Below are 27,637 nucleotides of genomic sequence, written 5' to 3'. Positions count from 1 at the left end.
TCGAGTTAGGTACAGCAAAAAAACCGTTTTTAGCCGTTTTTTGGCCCAAATTTGCCCCCAATTTTTTTTTCGAAAATAGGGGTCCGTCACATTCGAGGGTTTATAGTTATACATCTTTGTGCAAAAAATCATAGGACCTACAGCCCACCGGGGTAGGTCCAAAAAGTTGAACACATTTCAACTTTAAGTTTATCCAACCGTTACGTCAGATCGCACCAATGGAGTTGCTTCATTTTTCTTTTGACCAATAGCGTGGAAGCTTTGTTCGAAAAAGTGTGATCGCAGCGCGCGCAAGTGGAGACGCAGAAAACATGCTGTTATTTACTCTCCATAAAAAAGGTTCGAATCCCAATTGATTAAAAGAAGTATAAATGATGTAGTTGTTTTGATGTATTACTAATAAACATATAATTATACACAATACAAATGAGGGATGTTAAAATCGAAAAAAACATTTATTGATGAAAGTATTGCTCCTCTATCCCATACAAGATTTAAAGTTAACGATACAAAAAAGCGAAACGAGTAAAGCAGACTATCAGCAAGGCAGTGGAACAGATGTCAGACCTTGGGCTTTTCCAGAAAAATATGAATATGGGGGGTGGAGGATATAACAATTTTCAGTGATTTACCCCCGGACAAAGTGACTTTTGCCCCCCCCCCGGACTACGGGTTCTACTCCCCCCCTTTACAAGCATCAGTTGACCCCCCGGACAGAGCAAATTTACCCCCATGTACGGATATTTTCTGGAAGAGCCCCTTTTAGAGTGAACTTGAAAATCCCCAAAAATCATCCCGCCCTGGAAAATATATAAAATAAGTAGAATAAAGATTGAAATAGCTCAAATATATATAAAGGTTGATTTACTATATATAATTTTATATTCTGTACTAAAAACAGCTACAAAATCAAACAGAAGGATTTAAATAAGTTAAATTGAGATTTTTAGAGAGTTTGTTCAAGGTCCGGATTCAATCTTGATATTTGCCATATCTTCACATCCAGTCAATTTAAGATTCTAAAAAAAAACACAAAATCATATGAAAAAAATACGAATTTTTATAATTTTTTTTAAAAGAACGCAAGGTTCAATTCGAGCCAAATCCTTGAAAAAACGGTTACGAAAATGCCTTATCATAGGCAGCTAACCTTTAGACTTAAAACACCGCCCTGTTTAAAAATTTTCTATTTCATGCAAATATGAAACTAAGAAAACTGCATATTATGACATCCTTTGTTACGGAAAGTCACGTGTGTTCTTTCAAATGAATTAAAATTCATCATTTCAAGGGGAAGAAAGCAACTGGCTTGATCTGCTAAAATGTTATTCAATAAACACACAGAATTATCTTTAAAAGTTAGACCATAAGTGCTTTGACGTCACTCCATCGTAAATAATTATCTATTTGGGCGTTATCTCCTTAATTCATAAAATGAAGAGGAAAATCATAACAAACCTTTTCATTGGCTAGATACAACAAACAAACGAATGCTATTGGTGCAGATAAATTCTTGGACATGTTGGTGGACACTTTATTGGGCAATGCATCATACATAGATTTGAAGGTGTAGGAACCAGACACGTCTTTTGGTTGATCTTTCTCTGATTCTGTTTCTTGAATGTCAGGTTTCGGAAGGTTATTGTTTTCTTTGTTCTCCTTAAAAAAAGTATGACCGAAAAATTACATTCGGGAGAACACTTCTAGAGGGCTTAAGTAATTTTTTTAAAGCTGGTCTCCACTTTCGCGCAAAATGGACTACAGTTTTTTTCTTAACCTTTTTTGCCTGAAGAAAAGATTACGTTATAAAAAAGTTTTGCGCGAACAAAAAAAAAGTTGAAGGAAGTTCTACTTTTTTCATCCGTTACGTCAATTTCGACCAATGGAATTGCTTCATATTTCAACCGACCAATGAGCTTACAAAAACGTCAAAAAGTTTTCGTTCATGCGAAAGTGGAGACCGGTCTTTAAAGATTTGGACAGTAACGTATAAAATAGCTGCAAATTGTGACTGATGTCCAAATTTAGTGTAAAAAATAAAATAAATAAACCGAAATGAAACAAAAGATTCTTTTGAAGAACGAAAAATAAACAAAAGATAAATGTTCAATTTACATTTTTTATTATTTCTTATTAACACTTTGCCTTCATTACACTGGAGTAGGAGTGGAGTAGTGGAGTGGGTAGTGGGAGTGCTGTGGGAGTAATGGTATATTCTCCATTATTATATACCTGTAGGCAAAAACAGCCATTGAATAATTCCTGATATACCATGGCTATTATACCACGGTATAATTTTTTTTTCAAATTTTGCTTTCAAAGTTTGATTTTTTTTGTCGCTCTTGTTGTATCAAAGAAATTCATTAAAATAAATCTATTGTCAATTTCATGAACAGATTTTATGATTCAAAGTATTTAAGAAAATCATTAAAAATAAAATAACATTCGAACGTTCGATTATGGGAGTGTTTTAAGTGAAACGTTCGACTATTAACATAATTAATGTCTTGTTTTTGCCTTAGGTATATAATAAAACATATATTCAATATGTTTTCGTTGGTTATTGGATTTACTAACCCTCGGTGATGAATATTCAACTCGGCTTCGCCTCGTTGAATATTACATCACCTCGAGTTAATAAATCTCAATAACCAACTTTTACCTATTGAATATCTGCTTAATGTACTATATTACCCAACGCCCCCTCCATTGAATGTGAGCAGTCAGTAGAGGATGTAATGGCCGGGGGTAGTGGGGTAGTAAGAATGGTCAAAATAGTCATTTACCGGTGTTAAATTTTCACTTTCCGGTGGGATAAAATATAACACCCTCCACAGTCATATAGTTTTTTAAGAAGAGCCAAAGTATCTTTTCGAAATGATTACCTTATCATTTTCTTTTTTCGCAGTCAACATCTTCCACATGGTACCTTTCAGTTTCTTGATGTCGATACGTTTCGCTGCTTTCGCGTAGTTGATGTCTAGTACTCGCACCTAAGAAGAACAAAGATTTTTACGAGCCTTATCATACTTCTTTTGAACTTCAAAATATAGTTCAAGTTTAATGCTTTTTAAAATTAAATAATCTGAGGACCAACAAAAATCCATGCTTTGTTAATGAGCGTCTAAATATAAATATGTGTATTAAAACTGAACCAAAAGCAATACTCGCGAGCGTTCCAGTATTATATGTTTGCTGGTGTTACCTGGTGTAACCCATCAAACAAAATATCAATATTGTTTTACCTTATTTGGCGGGGCAACGAGGCCAGCACCACCAAACGTCGTGATTTGTTGATCATCATTATTAAGACCACCCTCATCAAGGGTGATTTCCGCCCCACAACCGCCCCCGTCATCATCATCGTAATTATCATCCCCATAATCCTGAAGAAAAGTCGAAGAGGATAATTAGTTAGGTACAACATCATTTATCAGAGACAGTTTAAAAATGTTTGTCTGAATACAAGGATACTTCACCAACCGCGAAAATTAGTTCCCGTGAAAATTATTTCTCGAATAGAAACAAAATCTATCACTTTTTATTCTAAAACTGTTAACTCGGAGCAACAACTTTATAACTTTAGCTTGTTGTTTTATCCATTATGAGTGAGTTGGTGATAAGAATTATCTGATCCGATAATTTTTGATTGACCTTCTTTAATGAATCGCTTGTCTCGATTTCCTGTGTGTGGGTGATAGGAATTATCTGTTCAGAAACATTTTGACCTTACTTAGGGATCACTTCACTGACCTTGAATTAATATATACCCTGGACCAAGTATTTGATGGTTTAAATGCATCGAGAGCGCTAGATCTACTTTCCCTCGAAAACTTTTGATGATGTAGCGCCGTTAGACGTTGATTTTTAACACTGCAATGGCTTCTTTATGGGTACCACTTCAAAAAAAACTTCAAAGATGGCGGATATAGCTTGGTCCAGGGATATATAAAGTTCAGTGGATGACTTACATCAAGTGCCGGACAGAATCCTTCTCGATCATTTTTGTTGTCATAGTTATACCACTCGTCTCCTAAATCAAAGAAGGAGAAATAATCCAGTCACGTGATTCAAAGACAATGAAAGAGGGCAAGTCGAAAAAATGTTTTCAATGTTTTTCTTTTTATTAGGGCGTCTAGTTTGGCGATGTGTCGGTAGTGCCAGACTTTTTTCTAAATTTTTCTAATTGCCGGGGGGAGAGGGGGGTTTGGAAATTGTACTTCTGAAAACCCAAAAATAAGGTAAATATAGGCTAAAAGCAGGCTCAAAGATTTATTATACACTGGATAAACGACTCATAAAACGATGGAGAGTGATCATTGTATTTTCATTGTTTTAGAAAACACAACACGTCTTTTGCATCTTTCTCACAGCTTGAAACGTCATAACGACTTATAATTAGCAATTAAGTGGCTTCAGTGGAATCTGACTCTCACAGGAAAGTTTTAAGTCTCTTTTGGGAATTGGATGAGTGATTTTCGATAAGAAATGCAATAAAAATGCTTCGAAAAATCATTTAATGAGGGAAGGAGAGTGAACAATAATATCATTACTGCGGACATAGCTAGTACGCGAGAAATCGGCAAAAATCTGTTACTTGTATATCCAGTGTATAAAAAATCCTTGGCAGGCTATTTAGAGCAAAATAAGGGGCTCTTTCACAGATGAAAATATTCTAAAAAATTAATAAATGGGGGGGGTCCTAATAAGGTCCAGGGGGGGTTGGAAAATTTTCGAAAAATTAACAAGCGGGGGGGGGGCGTTTATTTGGAACCTAAGAGTGTACGTACCTTCGTTTTTCAGATCAACTGCGTCTGATTGTCGTTTAATCTGAAATGAAAAATGAAGCCAATTAGAACAGATATCCATCTATCAACATTTAATCGAAAAATGTCATCTGTATTTTCGCAAAGATTTTCACTTCGAAACAACGATGACGTCATATTTTTTAACGGAAGCACCCAAAAAAGCCGGTTTTTGACCTCTGTGTTTCTATTTTTAGTACCAGAGAGAGATCAAATCCCGGCTTTTTTAGGGTGTTTCCGCTAGAAAAATAACTTACGCATATCAAGAATAACTTGACTTCGCAAGGGGAGCGCATATTTGTTCGAATTATGGAAATGTCAAGATACGGAGACAGGTTTATGAGGCATAACTTAAGGGATCAGTGAACTTGTTGGAGTTAGGGTTATAGAGGCTCGAGTTATGGAGGATTATATAATATTTCAAATCTCATTGGTTGTTATAGCAAAGAACTGTCAATGGCAACAGCAATGGAAATTAGCAATAGAGAAAGCAAAGTCATGAATCTTTCATCTTTGTCCCTTGTAAAAAAAAGTTAAACGTACCGATACAAATGTTCTTGTGGATAATTTGAAGAGGCTTTCAGTTTCGTAATGCAAGTCTGCTGGAAGCACGCTCATCTGTGCCGCTTGTTTGTTGTCCATGGCAACGGCCTTCATATGCGTTGCTCCCTAAGAAAAAGAAAACCTTGAAATCGAAACCATCAGAAAATGTCCTCTGTAAATGGAAAATAAATCAATCGAAATTGAGACCACCATAAAAATCAACAGTTTCGCATGATTTAAAAGGTATCCTTGTCTATTGTTATATGGAACTGAAAAAGTTTCATTTCTTTCAGAACTATACGGAGCCTTAAACTTTTGATCTGTTTTGGTTTTTCATGTTGCGCTTTGACCACCTACCCTTCCAGTGGTAAAGTGTTTCTTGAGGTCGATTTCTTCGTCGAAATCAATACGAATCTGTGTTTTCTTGGTCGACATTTTTGAGGCGTTTGTCGTGGAAATCGTTTTGTCTAAAGAACGAAGAATCTGATTTGAACTTTATGTTTAGTGTTTTTAGTATCAAGGAAAAGATCTTCATGTGTGCAGAAATGAAAGGCTACACATGTGAAAATGTTTATGTGGTGCATTGTTATAAATAAATGACCCAACCCATCATCGAGTAAGATTTTTCCTGTATTTCTTTCAAACTTTATATCATTCCATCTACATAATTCGCATGAACTAATATCATTATTAAAGCTTCAACAATTTTCACCTTTTGATTTCGCCTTGACTTTCCAATGCAGAGGACCAGCCCACATTTTCATGTGATCTTGACTGAAGTAAGAGTATTCGCTTGGGTTCAACGAAAGAGCGATGTGTGAAGTTCCCGTAGTACCAAACATTTGGTCTCTGAAAATAAATATTGAGAGTAAAAGACCTGTTCAATCGAAACATAGCTGCTGGTGACGAGTGAAGTTCGCAGTGTGAGCTTTTAATTTATTTACTTCCACATATTTTGGCCTTTTTTACGAAATTTAATCCTCGCAAAAATTTACATTATAAGTTCCGTGGTAGGGTATTGTGAATATTCCTTTCGTACAATATACTGAATTCCTTTTAATAAGCTTCCCTAAATTAACAAGAATTATGCTTTAAAAGAACTTTTCACTAAAAATGTTTAATAAAAATAACATACTTTGATGACATCCCATTATCAGGGATAGCGGCACCTTGGTGACCAAATTGTAAATCATCTAATGCATCGTTCTGCAAATTGTCAAAATTTAAAGATATTATTTTTTATGATATAGAAAGCAAGCGCGCCTCTGATGCTGACAAAGCATAATAAGCAAATTTGTGTTCGCGCGGCGCTGGGAGGGACGAGATGGAGTTTTTACAAACCATTATTTGATTTGGTTGGTCGTTTAACAATTTTGTTACTTTTTCTAAAGAACGCGTCATCTTTATTACCTCAAATGACCAATTATTAAAGTATCTTCTAAAAACTCCAACTCATCTGCGCGGAGAAGTGGGAATCGTTCGTAGTTTAGTTTAGAAATGCTACGCAAGATGTTATGGAATACGTTAAATTATGCCCTTTAAAGGTTCAACAGATTAATTAGTAAATGTCCTGAAATTTGATTATGAGTTGTATTCAGAACAAAAGCTTTTTTATTGTACAATTAAATACCAGTTATATACCAGCTTATAACTTTTGAACCACTACACAAAAACTGATATTCCATAGTTAGGAGAGAAAATTAACCTTCAAACCCTTTTACTTTATCACCCGGTGGGTCATAGACGGTATTCTTGAAAATAAAATTATAAATGATTTTCTTTTGATAAAAATATAATTAGGTGGTTACAGTCTACATTTGTCAAATTTTGTCAAGACTAGAAAGAAAAGAAACATTGAGTTTAATCTATTCATTTAGTAAGTTTGGGCCTAGCCTTAAGACTTGTGACATCTTTTATTCGACGCTACCAAAACCTGGTTCATTTTGAAGAATGAAATACTTTTACAACAAAAATTTTTACTGATGATGGTACTCTGTTAAAGCTGAAACGTTTAGAATAAAAATAAATTTCAAAATTAACCAAAAGTAGCTTCTGTTATTAAATTTTTTACTCAAGATGTATGGAAGGATTGATTTATTTAATTGAAATACTTTTAAGATTTTTTCGCGAGGAGGTTTTTTTTGCTAAGGCCTAGGAAAATGAGAAAAATGGCCCTTTTTGGACCCTATCAAAAAATAACGTTATAAAATACCCTTTCATCATTATCACTGAAGTCGTCCATACCACCACAACCTCCAGTGTCAAAGCTCTCCATGGCTTCTGATACCACTAAAAAAGAAATAAGATAGTAGTCGACAGTAGTGCTTTATTGTTTGGTATGACAAAATTTCTTGTATTCGTGAGGTTAAATACATACATTGTTATTGTCAAAATGTCATTGGTTAAATACATTGTTAAACGCACTGGAGGTTAGGCTAACCAAAATGAGAAAATGTGATGTGAAACTCGCATATTACTTTTTCCGTTCGTCTTCGTGGTTAGTGAGTTTATCTATCTACCCTTTTGAGGACGGCAGAGAGACTGAAGTTGACCCACCAAATCGAGGACGGTAAGTCCTCTTACTTACCTTCGTCCTCAGTCAGTCAGGATCTAGTCTAGCCAATGAAAAAACTAACCATCTCCGGCGCAGGATTAGCACCAAAAAGAAACTCAATAATATCTCGGATTGTGCATAAAGAATACATTGAGATTTCTCTGATAAAATAAAATGTAGCTAAGTCAAACAAAAACGTCGACAATTATTATCATGGTCCGTTATTTAAACACATAGACTTTAATTTAGGAAATAAAAAGACTAGTGTATCGAGATATAATTGGCAGTCGAAACAAGAATGCCTGTAACTTTTGATAGTCAAATATAACTGCGAAAATCATATTGCTTGTTTTAGAGAACCAAAAGCGCTATGTTTAAATGTATTTTTGGTTGAAAAATTCGCGATTTTTAGCGGTTAAATTTGCGATTGCAAAAATTGAGCTTTTTTTCTACTTTGGTACAACGTTTATTTTTACACCAGTGGTAGTTCAACCTTAGGTTAAGAAGGTTGTCAAATTTCAAGGCAAATGGAAAAGTCCTTCAGAAGATAAAATACCCCTTGCTAGCACTTTTCTGCGAAACATTTTTAATAAAAGCGGGGGTAGTGATGATAAAACAGCTTTTCAATCATCACAAATTTTACGATCTTTTTATGATAATGCAGGATAATGACCTCATAGCCAAACTATGTGCTGCGTGCTTTTGGAATTAGCAAAGTTCTTTAATTACTTAAAAATAACAAAGGCAATAAAGTAAGTTCAATATGCTTATCGTAATAAAAACAATCATATTGTGATTTCACTTCGTTTCGAAATGATCAATGATACCAATAATACCAATGCATCAACACTTAACACTTTCCAACTTTTAATTGCACTGTTCAAAAAAGATAATATAACCCCCGTTTTTAGTAAAAATTTGGAGATTTGATATTTTACAGAAAAGTGCCAGCAAGGGGTATTTCGGGTCCCATATCTTCCGAAGGACTTTTCCGTTTGCCTTGAAATTTAACAACCTTCTTAACTTAAGGTTGAACTACCACTGGTGTAAAAATAAACGTTGTAGCATAAGTAGAAAAAAGCTTAATTTTTGCAATCGTAAATTTAACCGCTAAAAATCGCGAAGTTGTCAGCCAAAAATACATTAAAATATAGCGCTTTTGATTCTCTAAAACAATCAAAAAATTTTTTTTGCAATTTATTTGACTATCAAAAGTTACAGGCATTCTTGTTTCGACTGCCAATTATATCTGGATAGACTTTAATATTCAATTTGATAACTAGATACTGGAAAATATACTTGAGTGTCTTTTATACAGATATGACAAAATTAATCGATCGAATGATTATACCTGGTGCATTTTCGTCGAAACGGTGAATATTATCGCCATCGAAACTATCATCAGGTAAGTGAATGTTTCCTCCTATGTCCTGTGTTGTCAAAGTTGTTAAAAAAATTAATAATAAAATTTCACTACAGCGTGTTGCTGACACTCTTGTTATTTATGAGAAATAGAATGGATGGGTTTCAGACGAGAGTTTCTCCTCTAAATGGCATACCCGGGGGATCACTTGCCATTGGCCAGGGTTTCTTTTTTAGGCTCTGACATGGTCCCAATTTTACTAATTTCGAAGATGTGTATCTAGGGTCGACTGGTTATTTTTGACAGTTTTCAGGGTGGCAATTAAAAGCTGTTCAATTTTTCGTCTACTTTTAAAATCATTTTTGCGACTCTTCAGGGTTAAAATGGGAAAGTTTTTCGATTCTTTATCCACCGGCCGTCAAGGTCAACCCCCCTCCCCAGGGACGCGATAGAACTAGATTACACCAAATTAAACAATCATTCTTATTATTTTTCCTAAATGTGTTCTCGTTGTTCATTAGAAAAATATCGCTGGTTGAGATGTGACTTCTGAAAAATGGTTAAATCTAAGAATAACATGGTCACTTTTAACTTTTTATTACCTGTGAATCTTTATCCCATCCAGTGAAATTGAAGTTGCTGAATTGTGGGCAAATCTCCATTTTCGTCAGTGGTAAATTGTTGTACATATCTGGAGAATTGAAGCAGAACAGTTATCAGTTATCAATACCCATCAAAATCACTGCAGATCACTGATACAAACGGATGGGAAAATTTTGTACATTTTAGAGGACTCATGTGCCCTATGTTGTTTTCTCTGAATCACTGCTCTATTGAAGGTAAGTGTACCATTGGCTAAAGTTAAGATAGAGTATCACTTGAGTTTGCTTTTACTTGTTCGAAAGAAGAAAAAAAATTTAATCTAATTTTAAATTTTTTTTAAATTCATTATTATTTTTTCTTCTTCATTTTTCATCATTAATTTCGATTTCTCCTTTTTAAAGACTTACATTAATCAACACAAAATAATATGTAATGCTTGTAATCATATTTTCTTCCTTTTAAAGCACGTTGTTTTTAAAGCATTATTCTATCCATCGAAAAGACAGTAAAATATAAAAAATTGAACCTCTCAAAGAGCTGAGATCAACCATATCATCATCATTGGTAGTTTCTCCAACTGTTGCGTTTGGTATGGAATCGACAGTGGTTGATGAGTCCAGCAACAAATCATTCAAATCAGAATGTGATCTCAAATGGAATGACAACAAACTGGTGGTGCCAGCTTCATCACATGCTGCTGAAATCTTGGTAAAGAATGGGTCAACCTGGAAAAAGAAACAATCATAGGTCACATAGAATGCACCCCCCTGAGCTTAGGAGGGGGAGGGGGCTAAACCATTTTTGCTTGATTGGGGGCTGTATTTTTCAAAAAATACTGGGGGCTAGCTTACTAGGGGGGGAGGGGGGCTGAGTGTTGTGTAATAGAACTGGGGGCAGAGGTGATAGGTTGAAGATATTTTAAATTATGTTAAAAATCTATGCTGTAGGGAAAGTTTTGTGCCTCTTGAAAAATTTTTTTTGCCTGCCACGTAATAAATTTATTGAGAATTTCCATGCAAAATTTCTTTGATATTTTGCTTTGTGAAGGTGAGGGCTATGTTTCAAGAATTTAGCCGGGGGCTATTTTTCTTAGCCCCCCCTGAAAAATGGTGGGGGCTGGACCCCTCTGCACACTATGGGTCATCTTAAGGATGTCCAATTCTTTTAATATTTTTAATCATCCAATCTCCCTACTAAACCAGGGACAGTGTTGGGATATGTGATCCATATTTTTGTAATAGTAAATAGGCTCTTCTCCGATCAACCATGCTATTTTCAAAACAAGATGGCTAAGAATTTTCCCATGTTTTTTAGTTAGGGGAATTGGGTAGTCAGTCCAAGGTGCTGACGAGATGCTCTTTGACTCTTTCGTCTATAGTTGCGTCTCAAAGCCTCCTGCAACTCAAACAAATAGAAAGAGCAATAGAAACTGTAGTAAGACCAAGCATAAATCATCAAACAGATGACGTCATGGAGTATCAAAACATAAATGGTAAGAAATGATTACCTCATAATCGATATCAAGTTGCTCACAGTTTATGTTTTTCATGTTTGTCTCGATAGTCTTACCAGCTGCTCTCTGGGAAGAAGGAAGTGAAAAAATCAAAAGGGTGAAGAAATATACATAATATAATATATAATAATATACAATTATTCACATATAACCATATACCACCAAAAAATGAAACAAATTTTATACCTTTTTAGTTTTTTTAGCCACGGGTTGTGATGAGCCACCTTCTTGTGAGTCAGGCTGCTCCCCATCTTCTGGTTCTAAGAAAGCAAGTTGTTTATTGTGTTTAAATTTTTAATTTTTTACATTGTTCTTTATTATATTGTTCTTTATAGGAAATTACCTAAATCCTTTGGCCAAGAACTAAGCGGAGAGATAATAAGTGGAAATAGTAGTGGACATAATCATTGGATTAAAGCCCTAGATAATATACTATAATCAGCTGTGCTAAAAGTGATTCATGGTTATAAGATTTGTCATAGATCGTAAAATAAAAAATAGAATTGGGAAGAGCAATCAATAAGGAATTTTCAGATTAGACACATTTACTTTTTAGGTTTGGCTAAGTATATGATTTCTACCATTTTGGTAGAATAAAGAAATAATTTATAAAATGAATTGTCTCTTCAAATTTTTGCATATTTCCTTAATGGCAGAACAACATATAGCAAACCCTTAGAAACCTCTATAGCAGGAACCTTTCTTACCATCTGGATTGTTCACTGCTCTTCCAAGGCTTCCCAGAACCTTATATGCTTCACTATGAACAGAATCTACACGATATGCGTAAATCTTGACACCAGCATCTAGTGTACAACTGGCAACTTGAAAATTAGTGGCATTTTCATCTTTATTGGATTCTTTGAGCAAATCTTTCATATAGTCAATCAAATGTAAACCAAATGCATTCTTTACATTAATTTTCTATAAACCATAAAAAGTATACGAAGGATTGAAAAAAAGATAACTCAAGTTAAGTTATAAATGAAAAATTTGGTAAACTTACTTTTTTGCAGGATCTAAATGACTTCTTATTTTGTGACTATGAAAAATTGACCAGACAAAAATGACTAAACCTTCAAGCTTGGTACATCAAAACTTATCAAAAGTATTAGGTGAAACATACATTTTCAGAAGACAATTTGATACAGTTTGCATAATGTTCTTTGAGTTGTGCATTTGTCACACCAGCATGACTGAGACTGATTGACTTTCTCCTACAAAAAATTAATGTTTCAAAATTATTATCTATGAAAGTCCATCATTGTTTTATTAAATAAAAGTCATTTGAACAAAAATCAACCCTGAGCATGATGAATAATTAAAGCACCCAAATAAGAGAGCATTATATGGACGATCATTAAAGCTAGCTCACTCAAATAGTCATTTTTTTCACTTACTTGTCCTTATCATTTTGTCCAGGTCTTGATGGTGAAGCTTGTACTCCTCCAGGACTCAGAATATTGCCTGTCAAGAGTTTTGATTTACGACGTAATCTTCGTTCTTCAATATCATCATTTACCTCTAGAAGACTTGTAGATAGATTCAATGCAGGGGATACATTCATTGGTCTCCTCTTTCTTGTGGTTCTATTAGGGGTTGATAGCCCTGGAGTTGCCATCTTGACTTCTGCAATAATATATTTGTTTGTGTTGTATCAAAAAGTTGTTCTGTTAATTAATAAGTAAAAATTGGAAATAAATAAATTTCAACATTATTTTTAATTTATTCCTTTCTATATACTGGCTTGTCATAATCATGATATTTGCCGATTCGTTTCTGTTTATAATTTATTGCAGAACACTAACTTACATTGGTTTCTGTAAACAGCCCCCATCTAATTCCATCACTTCAAACTTTATCTAACACTCACAATTTCAGAAGCAATAGGAGCTTTTATAACAACACACTTTGACAGTTCCCGGATTTGAGGTTTACCCAAATATTCATTTATTTGGATTACAGTCTGTGGCTCATCTGTTATGACTTCGCCTGCATGTCCTTATGGAATACTATGCAGTATAGACTTAAAACTCTTCATACAAAAATCACGGGAAACAAATATTTGGTCCTTGAAATAATCCTTTGTTTTATTGTCCATGATGACAGTACCATTATTAATTTTGTTAGATCTGACATATTGATGTTTGTAAGTGCACTTTATAGTTTTGATTCCCATTGAAGAATCATATCCTGGTTTTCATGTTATCAGATGCTGTTTTAGAGCTTTAGAGCTAGCCTGCTATGCTCAGCCTTACAGCCCTAATGATGGTGTTGAAATGATAAAACAGAATACAGGAAAAGTTTGTAATCTGTTATCAGAATTAGCTCACCAATTTTCCCACTCCAACGCCAACTTTTTATTTCTGCATTGCATTGTATTGTTGCAAAGGCATCAAAGCTGTCAACTCTCTCGCATTCCCAAAAATTTCCCAATTTCCGGAAAAAAAATTCAGGTTTTGAAAAAATGGAACGGCGAAATTTCCTGATTTTGGAAAATTGGGACAAAAAATACGTTGATTTCCTGATTTCCCCAAAAATTTTTTCAATAAAATCGGATTTCGCGGGGAAATTCCCTTGATTTACCGGTCCTCCAATTTGGAACAATTGGATTATCGGCAGTTATCGGAGAAAATTCTTCCAACTTGGAGCTCTCCTGCATTTTTGTGAGGCGAAGTTTACAGCTATGCAAAGGGAAAGATAAAAGAGGTAAGACTTAGTTTCTAATCCTGAAAAGACACTGCCAGCCAGAAAGACGGTATTAATCAGTCTCAACTTAAACTCCTATATCAGGATTAGAAACTAGGCTAGTCTTACCTCTTTTATCTTTTCCTTTACAACAATACATACAATGCAGACAAGTTTACACGTAACACATGTGTATATGTACATTGACAAGTGATCCCTGAGAGAAGTTTATATTGAAATCTGCAACAAAAACGAAAGTGGTCTCTTCTACTGATTGCTTCGCAGCTGTTTATCAAATTTCCACCAATGAGGTTGCCGCATTTCAAATAGGCCCGTTTCACGTTTCATGTGACGTCACATGTTTACATCGGCTCGTTACGACCCGCAAAACAGCCCGACTTTCAGAGGCAAAAAAGACAACAACATTAGCTGGAGGCACGCAGTTTATGTCAATTTTCTCAGGATCTAGAAGGAATTTTGAATATAAATTTTAGTATGTTATCTAATAACTATATAGGATTCTTATACTAAAATTTCATGAAATTCTGATGAAGAGATTTTGAATAATAAAATCAAAACTGCCTTTTTCCAGCGAGCGCTTTGTGTTTTCTGCCTTTGAAAAACCGTAACTATTTTGGCGCATGCGCATACAAATGCAAAAAATCAAAACATTGAAACAGGTGTATAGCCCTTTTTTTGGCACCCATGGCCTCTCAGTGCCTTGCACGAAGGGCGGCTGTAAAATCCCACCCTTCATATATTTGTTTCAATCCGTGATCCGTGGCTTAGGTTTTTTCTCATCTTCAATTTATTGAAGAAAGCTGGAAATTGATGCGATAGTTAGATTGTCAACAAAGTGCCGTAAAAAATCATTGAATAAAAGAAGAACTTAAAATCTTAAATATTTTCATTTTGAAGAATAGGTGCAAAAACGCGAAACATAGAAAAGTTTCATTTTTCATTGCTTTAATTGAAATGCCATTTGGGGATTTGGAAAATTTTCAAAACCTATCCTATCTTGTAGAGCTTTGAAAAAGAAAGAAAATGAGGGGTCATAGGACTCAAGAGGATAAGTGGTTGTAAAGATATTCAAATTTTAGTGTCAAAAATTTGACTAAAAATTTCAAAAAAAAGGTTAGGAAAATAGCTTGGAAAAATTCGAAAAATGTGTCAAAAAAGAAAAAAAAGAAATTTTCCAGTCATGCTTCTTCAATTTTGCATATCTCTCTTTCTAGTGTAACTAGAGACCTGAAATTTGGAGGGAGAATTCTTTGATGGCGTTAGAATATTATTATATAAAAATATTTGTAAAATAATTAGTTTATTTATCAAAATAACGAAAGATATATCTTTTTTTGAAAAAAGAAGACATGGCATTGTTTTATTTTTGTTTTTGAAGAAAATTAGCTTGGAAAAGGTTGAAATGAGTCAAAAAAGGTGATAGGACCCATTTTCAAGGGGCCTCTGGAAATGGAGGAACAAAAACTTATGAATAAAGAATAAGTTTTTCTGAAAGGAGAAACCCCAAATGAAAAGAAAATCCATTTCGGCAGAAATAAAAACTTTTTTTTGGGACATTCCCATACAAAAGAAGCAAAAAAGTGAAAAAAACTACATGAAAATGAAAGAACTAAAATTAGCGAATGTGATTTTTGAATTCCTCACCCTTTTTCTGATAAACATACAAAGTTTCAGCCTTCAAATACATTTTCCTCCGTTTCCAGAAACATTTGTTCAGCGATAGTTGCACTTTTTTTTTCTCCCGTCGGCAAACAATTTTCAAAATGTTGCAAAACGTTCGGCATTTTACCAATTAGCCGTCTAGCCCGTGTCCACAGTGTTATATACCGCTGGAAAGCTAAGATCACGGGCTTTCATTTAGTAAAAACCGGAACGCTTTAGCATACATAGAAAAAAAGTTCGAAGGGTCCAAAGTTCACGGAAAAATGAAACATTTGGTTTGACGTCAACGAAAGTTGCATGACTTCGGAGTCGCTAACTATGGGCGAGCACCCCGTTGCTAAGATGTTGGGCTGAAATCGAAAATGAAACCACTCAAAACTAAAGTAAAATTGGCCCGTACTCAAAATCATGTAGAGGAATTTGAGTATGGTCTGAGGTGTAGTGTAGAGGGCACCCTCCTCTAATCTTGTCTTAATATACGACAGTCTGAGAAATCCTTCTAATTGCACGCTTAAAATTCCGAGATTTAAACGCGTAATTGCAAGGTTATCAAATTGTAAGGTTTTTAAAAGTGTTTTTACCTATCAATTTCATGTTCCAAATAATCTAAATCAGTATTATAATCATTGCTTACATTGAGATACATCATTTACAAGTTATTAGAAAAGAAATGAAAACACTTTTCGTTTGTGCGAGTTCAAAATAGACGATTTTCCTCGAGTTTTCTCGGAAAAAAATCTGGAATGCTTGGTCAATTTTACGCAAAATTTTACGAAGATTCCAATTCAAAAATCACTTTTTGTCTGTTTGACCATGGTTCCATCCGTTTTTAAATAAAGTAAGCCCCACTATATTGCTCAAGCTTCTTCAAGCAGGGCGGAAAATTAAGCGTGCAATTGCACATGGGTGGACTCGGGCGGACTATGATAAGCGCGCATTTACAAGTTTACGCCTGCGGAAGTTAAGCGTGCAATTAGAAGGATTTCTCAGACTGTACTAGCAAATCCAGAAGATTTTTCAAATTTTAATTTTTTTTTCAAAACCTATCCTATCTTGTAGAGCTTTGAAAAAGAAAGAAAATGAGGGGTCATAGGACTCAAGAGGATAAGTGGTTGTAAAGATATTCAAATTTTAGTGTCAAAAATTTGACTAAAAATTTCAAAAAAAAGGTTAGGAAAATAGCTTGGAAAAATTCGAAAAATGTGTCAAAAAAGAAAAAAAAGAAATTTTCCAGTCATGCTTCTTCAATTTTGCATATCTCTCTTTCTAGTGTAACTAGAGACCTGAAATTTGGAGGGAGAATTCTTTGATGGCGTTAGAATATTATTATATAAAAATATTTGTAAAATAATTAGTTTATTTATCAAAATAACGAAAGATATATCTTTTTTTGAAAAAAGAAGACATGGCATTGTTTTATTTTTGTTTTTGAAGAAAATTAGCTTGGAAAAGGTTGAAATGAGTCAAAAAAGGTGATAGGACCCATTTTCAAGGGGCCTCTGGAAATGGAGGAACAAAAACTTATGAATAAAGAATAAGTTTTTCTGAAAGGAGAAACCCCAAATGAAAAGAAAATCCATTTCGGCAGAAATAAAAACTTTTAAAAAGTTAAATTCAACTTTTACAATAACAAAATAGACTGGGAAAACGTCAATAAAACTTTGGATGGTATTGATTGGGAAAATATTTTAAAAACTTATGATTCTAACCCTGATGAACAATACAATGTATTCCTTGAGAAATGCATTGATGTTATCACCAAAAGCAACATTCCTTTACGAAAACCCATAAAGAAAACAATTATTCCACGCGATCGTCGGATTCTTATGCGAAAAAGAAAGAAACTGAAGAAAAGACAGCTCAACAAGAACACAAAGTCAAGATTGATTGATATCGAACTAAAATTACAAAGCAGCTATGCCAACGAAAGGTACAACCAAGAGCTAGATGCAATCTCCAAAATCAAAGTGAACCCCAAATTCTTCTACTCTTACGCAAAAAGATTTCTAAAAACCAAACCTAAAGTGGACCATTATTAGATCCTATCACAAATAAGCTAACAGACAATAACCTTCAGATGGCCAATATACTTCAAGATCAATATAAATCTGTATTCACACCACCAAAATCACAATATGAAAATCCTGATCTCATCCTTCGCAAGTTACGGAGAAACTTGATTATTTTGACCTCACAGACGACTTTATTAGAGAGATACAAACCCTCTCTTCAAACTCAGCTGCTGGCCCAGATGGCTTTCCAGCTATATTTCTACTCAAAAACAAATCACAGCTTGCAAAACCACTCAGATTGATATGGAGAACATTCTGACAAAGGATTCACCCCAAAGATACTGAAAACAAGTTACATCACCCCTATTTTCAAAAAAGGAAATCAAGGATTGGCTGAAAACTATCGCCCTGTTGCTCTTACATCACACGTCACTAAAGTTTTTGAAAAGATTGTAAGAAAAAATTTGCAAGATCATCTGGAAAGAAACAACCTGTACAACAGCAACCAACATGGATTTAGGTCAGGAAGATCCTGCTTAAGCCAACTGCTTGCTCACACTGAACGTCTAATCCACTATATTGAAAATGGCTGCAATGTAGATGTCATCTATCTTGATTTCAGTAAAGCATTTGACCGTGTTGATCACTCGATACTGCTACAGAAACTTGAAAGAAATGGCATTTGTGGAAAACTTCTATCCTGGATAAAGTCATTTCTTACAGGGAGAACACAGAGAGTCTCTGTCAACACAACGCTATCCAAAAATGCAGATATCATATCCGGGGTGCCTCAGGGTTCTGTGCTAGGTCCCCTTCTGTTTCTTGTAATGATACAGGATATTGATGAAGATGTATACAACGCTGTCCTGTCTTCATTTGCGAATGACACCAGGCTGATGAAAGCACTGGCCAGTCAAAATGATGTCCAACTTCTCCAAAACGATCTCAACTCAGTATACAAATGGTCAGAGATCAATAATATGCAACTGAATGGACTCAAATTCGAACATATGCAATATGGAAAAAATGAAGAGCTGAAACCCTATTCAGTTTATTATTCTGATACTCGAGATCAAATTGAAACAAAAAGCCAAGTCAAAGACCTTGGAGTTACTCTAGATATGTAGCTACAATCAACACATCAAAAACCAAATCAACAAAGTGAAATCTATCAGCTCTTGGATATTTCGTACTTTCAAGACAAGGGACAAAGATGTCATGTTAACCCTTTGGAAGTCACTTGCCATTCCACACCTTGACTACTGCTCTCAACTATGGTCTCCATCAAAGAGATGTCTCATTCAAGAACTAGAGCTGCTACAAAAATCATTCCTGAACGGTATCCCCTCGTTGAGCCACTTAAACTACTGGGAAAAATTGAACCAACTGAAAATCTACAGTCTTGAAAGAAGAAGAGACAGGTACAGAATCATTTACACGTGGTGCATACTAGAAGACATTGCCCCCAATTCCAACTACAATGACGAGGCAGGCGGCGTGCATTCTTACACAAATTAGAGACTGGGTAGAAAATGCAATTTGAAAGCTATAAATGTCAAACATAAAAATATCTGGAGAGGTTGTCTCTCACAAGAAGGACCAAGGCTCTTCAATGCTCTGCCAAAATCCCTTAGAAACCTCACAAACTGTACCAAACAAACTTTTAAACAGCATCTTGACCAATTCCTCAGTACACTGCCAGATGAACCGCTGCTTCCTAATTATTTTAACTTCAGGAGAGCTGACTCTAACTGTGATGTGATTGTGCTTATAAACGCAATCAATACCGTATATAATTGGTCTTGAGATAATTGGTCTCAAGTTAATTACTTTCACGCGTTACTTTTATGACGCAATTTTTTAGGCGTTTAAAATTTTGATTTTTTGAAACGAGATTCATTCTTATGAGAGCTTTTGAGGAGAAATATTGAGATGTTGTGTTGACATCTTTTTTCAACTTTTGAATTTTGAGAATTTAAAGTTTGAGTTTCTCATGGAATCAAAGATAAATGAAATGTTTACTATGTGGCTTGGTTTGATTTAACTATATAGCATTCACATTACTTACATTTAAATGTGGATTTATGGAGCATTTTTACATCGCATTATAGTTTCGCATGCTGGTAAGATAGTATTTTTTATCTTATTTCTGATATATATTTTTGGCACATTTTGCCCCAGACATTTTGTCACTCAATTTCTAAGGTTTTTCCTAGCAATTTTTCCTAGACATTTCTAGCAGTTTTTCTGACTTTCTAGCTTTTCTAGAAACCTTTTCCAGGCATTTTGATTTATTTCTAGACTTTCCTTGAGATTTTCTAGCCTTCAGTTTTGTCATTTTTTCCTAATTTTTTCAAATTTTATAACTAAATTTTGCTTTCAATTTTTAGTTGAAACATTCGTTATCAACACGAAACTCCTATCGGCTCCATTATAAGTCCCGCCACATTTCAACAGCAGAAACATTTATCCTGCTGATCGTTTCATGCGTCGTCGAGAACAAGACCGTGTCGACTACAGGCCGTTGAATATTGTGACTGGCAGTCGTATTCCAAGACGAATTCAGAGACCAACTATGGCAAACGACAGCGACGAAATAACGCCTCGTGAGCGATTAATTGACGATTTATCACTCGAAGTCGACATTATGAAAGATGAAATATGTGACTACATCCAAGAGATTTCTTACTACGTCACACCCGTTAGTGATGTGTTGTCTCAGCTTGAGAAACATCGAACAACGTTTCGTTCCAAACACTACAAATTACGACATTATCTCGGTGCAACATACGACGAGAAGTATGCTACGGATTACGAGACTTTGATCAACGAAATTGCAGCTGCAATCAGATTAGCCAAGGATGAGATAAAGATCATCAAAGTTGAAGCAATGCACCTAGAAGCAACCCAGCTGAAGACCACCAAGGACCTCGAGGAGGAGGCCATACTGTTTCAAGTGGAATCAACCGATCATTGTTTGAAAGAGTTGCAAATGTCTTGGGAGAAGAATGTGCAACTTGCAACTGATGAACAACTGCTAAGGTGGAAGGAGAATCAGGAGAATTACCTGAAGAGCTTCAAACATGCAACCCAGAAGTACCAAGAATCTTTGAAGTTTAATCCATCAGGTCAGACGCTTGTTAAGGCAAAACAGCAGCTTGGTAAGAGATATACCTTAGTTGTTACTCTGAAGTTCAAATTCAATGAAGATCTGACAAGTGAAATTGGTCGAAGAGAATTGAATAAAAGGGATTTGATCAAAGAGACGAAGCTCAATATCAAATTGTCCCATTTCTCTGGCTACAATTCAGATCTTGACATTTATACTTTTCAATCCGAATTCGAAAAATTGCATCTCCGAACCACCACTAGACGTCTCTTGCCTGATTTGCTGATCAACAATCATTTGTCAGAGCCTGCATTGTCCCTTGTCAAACACTTAGACAACATTGACGAAATCTGGGTTCGCCTCAAGGAAGTTTATGGGGATACGAAGTTTCTACTTACAAAGAAAATTTCTTCTTTGAGGGATATCCAATCTTTCAAGGGATCCAGGGAACCAGGAAAAGTACTTGCAGGGTTAAGCCAACTGATCAATCTTATGAGGGATTTGATGATCCTTGCGTCCAGGCATAGAATCGAAAAGTATCTTTACTACGGGGATGCCTTGGATACAGTCTACAAATTGATGGGTGATTACCGGGTTACCAAGTGGCTTGAACAGTCTATTGGGATCAACCAAAGTGGTAAGGTGTTGTGGGAAAACGTCATTGACTTCTTAGAGAAGGAGTTGAAGATCCAACAACAAAAGCTCAGACTCACAGGAAGGGAGGATCCACCACTTGCACCCCAAAAACGAAAAGTCCCAAGCTTATCAGGCTATCATTCAGACAAATTTGATAATGAGATCTGCATTCTTTGTGGGAGTGCTGCTGGGGAGGATGACCATGTTGCTACGACAGGCCAGGGAGGAGTCAAAGTCATTCAATACTTTTCGTGCCGGAAGTTTGTCGAGAAGACACCTTCCGAAAGACTCCAAATGTTGCGCAAAAAGGGTCTTTGCTTTCAATGTCTTTTGCCAGGGGCTAAGTGGAACGTTGGGAAACATGAAGAAGGGAAATGCCAGCAAGATTTTGTTTGCCCCCATGGATCACATTCCAAGTACCCCAAAAAGAAACACATCCTTATATGTGAAGAGCATAAGCATTTTGATGAAAATCAGGATCTATTGGACAAGTACAAGTCCAGATTCATTACCAGAAATTCAAGCTTACCTTCATTTTCCAGAGACATCAAATTATCCTTCTACTCAGAAATCTCAAGTGGAGAAATCGAAGTCAACAATGTTCAAACAGATTTTGAGGATCAAGGTGGAGACATTCCAGACCGAGGAATCTACATGTTCCAGTCAATCAAAGTCAATGGTGAAGTATTCAATATATTCTTTGATTCTGGGTGTAGTGACTTTATCGTCAGAAAAAGTGCAGTCGAGCGTCTTGGTCCACACGTTACTTTGATCTCTAACATCCCTGTTTCGATTACCGGAGTGGGAAAGAAAAGCACTTCTGCAGAGCACGGAATTTACCGCGTTCAACTTCCGCTTGCTTCCGGGGAAACCGCAGTTCTAAGAGGAACCTGTCTTACAGATATCACCGGGGAATTTCCGCAATTTCCACTAAAAGAAGCCGAGAAGGATCTTTGCTTTGCTGCCGGACCTCTAGCCAAAACATTTCCAAAATTGCCAAGTCACATCGGTGGAAATGTTGATTTTATGATTGGTATGAAATACCTAAAGTACCATCCGAAACCGATCTTCCAAATACCAACGGGTTTAACCATTTTTAAATCCATTTTTCGGAGTGCCGATGGAACCACTGGCATCATTGGTGGTCCACACGAATCGTTTTCCAAGATTCGCTTCCAATCGCACTTTACTTCGCCATCATTCGTCAGTGAGATGTCCAATATCATGATGGTTTCTCCTCTCTCAGAGTCTGATCTTGTTCATTCCTCATTCAAAGCAAATCCACTCAAATCGTTAGACAATGCTGAGAATGCAGGTTCCCAAATCAGCTATCGTTGTGTATCTTGCCGTGAATGCAAAGATTGCAAAAATCATGATTCCATTGAATCAACCAGTCTAAAGGAAGAGGCCGAACAAACCTTTGTCGAATCTTCCGTTTCAATCGATATTGAATCCCATATCGCTACCGTCCGCTTACCCGTGCTATACAACCCCGCCAAATGGCTAGCACCCAACAAACCGATCGCGTTAAAAGTCTATGAACAGCAAATCGGAAAGCTGAACAAACCCGAAAACACCAAAGATGACTTACTCTCGCTCAACGTCGGTGACCTCAATTTTGCAAAATGTCAGAGAGGAAAGAAACCTGAAGCCAAATCAAACGTCATTCCAAATGTACTGACAAAACGCCATTGTGCATCAAAGGTTGGAGTAATCTATGATCTTCTTGGCAAGACCACACCAACCACAGCTACATTCAAAAGCGACTTACACGATCTTGTTTTGAGAAAGCTAGACTGGGATGATCCAATTCCATCTGAGCTTCGTGACACTTGGCTCAACAATTTCCTCAAATCGATTCATTTCAAACGATGTATCGATGTATGTTATTCATCATGGATTGGTCGAATGTTCTTGTTATCGATTGGTCGAATGTTCTTGTTATCGATTGGTCGAATGTTCTCGTTATTGATTGGTCGAATGTTCTTGTTATCGATTGGTCTAATGTTCTCGTTATTGATTGGTCGAATGTTCTTGTTATCGATTGGTCGAATGTTCTCGTTATTGATTGGTCGAATGTTCTTGTTATCGATTGGTCGAATGTTCTTGTTATCGATTGGTCGAATGTTCTCGTTATTGATTGGTCGGATGTTCTTGTTATCAATTGGTCGAATGTTCTTGTTATCGATTGGTCGAATGTTCTCGTTATTGATTGGTCGAATGTTCTTGTTATCGATTGGTCGAATGTTCTCGTTATTGATTGGTCGAATGTTCTTGTTATCGATTGGTCGAATGTTCTCGTTATCGATTGGTCGAATGTTCTCGTTATTGATTGGTCGAATGTTCTTGTTATCGATTGGTCGAATGTTCTCGTTATTGATTGGTCGAATGTTCTTGTTATCGATTGGTCGAATGTGCTTGTTATCGATTGGTCGAATGTTCTCGTTATTGATTGGTCGAATGTTCTTGTTATCAATTGGTCGAATGTTCTTGTTATCGATTGGTCGAATGTTCTCGTTATTGATTGGTCGAATGTTCTTGTTATCGATTGGTCGAATGTTCTCGTTATTGATTGGTCGAATGTTCTTGTTATTGATTGGTCGAATGTTCTCGTTATCGATTGGTCGAATGTTCTCTTTATTGATTGGTCGGATGTTCTTGTTATCGATTGGTCGAATGTTCTCGTTATTGATTGGTCGAATGTTCTTGTTAACGATTGATCAAAAGTTATTCGTTATTGATTGGTCAAAAGTTATTCGTTATTGATTGGTCAAAAGTTATTCGTTATTGATTGGTCAAAAGTTAATATACGTTATTGATTGGTTTATGGTGGGGAGTGTGATGTGATTGTGCTTATAAACGCAATCAATACCGTATATAATTGGTCTTGAGATAATTGGTCTCAAGTTAATTACTTTCACGCGTTACTTTTATGACGCAATTTTTTAGGCGTTTAAAATTTTGATTTTTTGAAACGAGATTCATTCTTATGAGAGCTTTTGAGGAGAAATATTGAGATGTTGTGTTGACATCTTTTTTCAACTTTTGAATTTTGAGAATTTAAAGTTTGAGTTTCTCATGGAATCAAAGATAAATGAAATGTTTACTATGTGGCTTGGTTTGATTTAACTATATAGCATTCACATTACTTACATTTAAATGTGGATTTATGGAGCATTTTTACATCGCATTATAGTTTCGCATGCTGGTAAGATAGTATTTTTTATCTTATTTCTGATATATATTTTTGGCACATTTTGCCCCAGACATTTTGTCACTCAATTTCTAAGGTTTTTCCTAGCAATTTTTCCTAGACATTTCTAGCAGTTTTTCTGACTTTCTAGCTTTTCTAGAAACCTTTTCCAGGCATTTTGATTTATTTCTAGACTTTTCTTGAGATTTTCTAGCCTTCAGTTTTGTCATTTTTCCTAATTTTTTCAAATTTTATAACTAAATTTGGCTTTCAATTTTTAGTTGAAACATTCGTTATCAACACGAAACTCCTATCGGCTCCATTATAAGTCCCGCCACACTAACAGTACAACAGTAATGGTCAATCATCGGATTCAACGAATTGGATGAGTACCATAAAGTACATAATCAATAACGAAGTATCACGAAGTAAGTAAGTTCACGGAAAAATGAAACATTTGGTTTGACGTCAACGAAAGTTAGTTGCATGACTTCTGGCAGTTACATCAAAATGCCTCGAAAATGTCAATATGAAAATTGCGTAATCAGAGAACGTATGTCTCGCTCATTATAAAAAGGCTGAGACAAACTTTCAATAATACACCGTTTAGGAGTCTCGCTATCTTCACGGTACTCCATTGCAGAGGCCGGTAAAAATGGTAGGTAAAAATTCGCACTTTAGTACTGTGAAAGGTTAGATGAATGTAAACATTGTGAATTTTTTTCTCTCCTTTAAAGAGAATGATTTAGATATTTGAACATGATATCAATGATAATTTTATACCGTGAGAGGTCCTAAAGCCGACAGCCCAGCTTAAAGCCGATAGGGTCTTTCAAAGATACAAACTAAAATAAAAACAAACCTTTCGCTGTGACGCAACGAAGATACCAAAGTGTCAACTAAACTGAGACATTTGATACATTGAACCAATTGAACCAAATAACAATAATTGCTTCTTATAACAAAACATATTTTTTTATTGCAATATGCACAACGTCATAAATGACAACAGTAGTAACAGCATCATAAAAAGTAACGAGATGTTTTGATTTTCCAAAGCACACGAAAATATAAAAGAGGTCTGTGTACGAGCGTGCTCATTTTGAAACGTTACGTAATCAAGCCTGGTTTCTATTACTTTACACTGGCATTTGGCTTGATTGCGGGGCTAGGACTTTGTGTAAGGATACATATAGACGACGTATATTACATTATATTATATATTACATGATAAGAATACAAATAGACGACGTATATTACAATTATTATGTATTACATGACACCTTGCTCCTATTCTAGTAAAGATAATATATGTCGTCAGAGAGTACACTTAAATGAAGAGCTATCCGATTGCGGGCCTTCCGTAAATAAACATCCGGACTTATAGGTGGTAAAGAGGGCGTTGATAGTTGCCGCCTCATTGATTCAATGTTTGTTATTCAAATTAGTGCTACCGCATCCGCCCTTTTTTCAACTTCGCGCCATTTTTACAATTTAGTCTGTTTGTTTCTTGATGGAAACCAGTCCAAGTTGTTTCGTATTTTTCCCGCACAAGTCACTTTTATTACAAAACTGTTATCATTTTAAACATGAGCAACTGATCCAGAATAAAAAGGTAATTATTTTTACAACTCGCACTTTTTAATTACATTAAATTGACATTTTGACATTACAGCTATCTTGTTAGATGTTTTGTTTCGAGAGTTCTAGCAATAGTTTATCGTTCAACTTGGAGATGGAATGTTTGTAAACATATAATTTTTTTTCATAACAGTTATTTGGGGTGTCGGAATTAAGCTGGGCTGTCGGCTTTAGGACCTCTCACGGTAAGTCTCTCCTGAAAATTTCACAAAAATTCATCAAGAGGAAAAGAAGTTATGATTAAAAGGAGTTCTTTATCTACCGTTTTTCTGCTATGTTTCCTTTATGAGAACCAGATGTTTACCTACCGTTTTTTTACGGAGGAGAGTGAATTTTCCGTGGTCGCTAAAATCAAAACAATGGAAAATTGGATTGACGCGTGCGCAGTCGACACTCCTAAACGGTGTATTGGATTGTAACATCGAGTTAAGTCTCTTTTGTTAAGTCACCAGGGGGTAAATAAAACAGACCTTGATACATTTATCGTTCGTTTCAACTTGACCATTTGTTTAAAACTCAGCCTCCTAAATATTTGGGGTAGGTAAAATATGTACAAAGAAATTCATACTTTTCCAACCCGGCCAATCTTTAAAAAAGAAGCGAACAATAAAATGTAATTACCCTTTCCAAATAAACCTCTTCGGTGGCGAGCGTAGTCTACTCTGACGTAATTGTAAAATTTATGTGATGGGAGTTTGACATAGTAATGTAATGTTGTTTGGGGAATTATGAAGTTCTCTGGGATTTCGAATGCATTTATTCAGGTTGATTTTTTATGACTTCTAATGGTACTTTTTCTAACGAGTTTGATTACTCTGTTCTCACACTTATGTCTTTTTTTTTCGCGTCCTTTTCTGTGATTACTTTTATTTATATTTTTAAAGACAGGTAAGAAGGCATATTGATGTAACTGTCTGTGGAGTCGCTAGACTGTACGATGAGTTTCTATACTGTTAATCAAACACCGAATCAATTGAACACAATCAAATAATTGTGATTCTATTGTCGAACATTATGAAAAATTGACCATCATTTTAAGAGTAATTTTCCTACCTTTTCGCCTTTTTTTGGTGTCAAAAATCATAAAATCTGTTCAGTTTTTTTGTCATTTTCGACTTGGTTTTGCCGCCATGTTTAGCTTTGCCGCCAAATTTACAATGACGTCATTTGTGAAAATGAAAACGAAAGTTGAAGACGCTCCACCGTGGTAGCTAAAATCCTTCTTTCGATGCAGTCTTATCGACATCCTTCAGATGTTTTTTGAAAGTACCAACGAAGAAGAGCTTTTGCAAAA

General features: G+C 35.5%; 1 protein-coding gene across 2 annotated transcripts; it reads right to left on the bottom strand.

The window, feature by feature from the left end:
• Positions 1-372: 372 nt before the first annotated feature.
• LOC136806099 (condensin complex subunit 2-like) lies at positions 373-27,497 on the bottom strand. 2 transcript variants are annotated; one of them, XM_067062669.1, is made up of 20 exons: positions 27,397-27,497; positions 12,782-13,010; positions 12,508-12,598; positions 12,089-12,305; positions 11,568-11,641; positions 11,376-11,447; positions 10,395-10,593; positions 9,868-9,956; positions 9,254-9,332; positions 7,561-7,637; positions 6,484-6,554; positions 6,061-6,197; positions 5,706-5,815; positions 5,349-5,474; positions 4,791-4,830; positions 3,972-4,033; positions 3,246-3,386; positions 2,886-2,993; positions 1,459-1,659; positions 843-1,019 (listed from the first exon to the last, which is right to left on the bottom strand). In XM_067062669.1, exons 1-20 carry the CDS (start codon positions 27,425-27,427, stop codon positions 960-962), a joined length of 2,214 nt encoding a protein of 737 aa, XP_066918770.1. In that variant the 5' UTR covers positions 27,428-27,497; the 3' UTR covers positions 843-959. The 2 variants fall into 2 exon arrangements, with proteins under 2 accessions (XP_066918769.1, XP_066918770.1); XM_067062668.1 differs by lacking the exon at positions 27,397-27,497 and having other exon boundaries at positions 373-1,019; positions 12,782-13,051.
• Positions 27,498-27,637: the final 140 nt, after the last annotated feature.

Source organism: Clytia hemisphaerica, unplaced genomic scaffold (genome assembly GCF_902728285.1).
Source record: "Clytia hemisphaerica strain Z4C2 unplaced genomic scaffold, Clytia hemisphaerica genome assembly, whole genome shotgun sequence".
NCBI lineage: Eukaryota > Metazoa > Cnidaria > Hydrozoa > Leptothecata > Clytiidae > Clytia > Clytia hemisphaerica.
This window is presented reverse-complemented; position numbering and strand designations above follow the sequence as displayed.

Excerpts from the sequence above, each read along its gene's own strand:
- LOC136806099 (XM_067062669.1), bottom strand. The coding sequence starts at position 27,427 with ATGATTTTTGACACCAAAAAAAGGCGAAAAG. Across the intron at positions 6,198-6,483 it reads GATAATGGGATGTCATCAAA|AGACCAAATGTTTGGTACTA; the intron begins GTATGTTATTTT and ends ATTTATTTTCAG. Across the intron at positions 1,660-2,885 it reads CGAAAAAAGAAAATGATAAG|GAGAACAAAGAAAACAATAA; the intron begins GTAATCATTTCG and ends ACTTTTTTTAAG.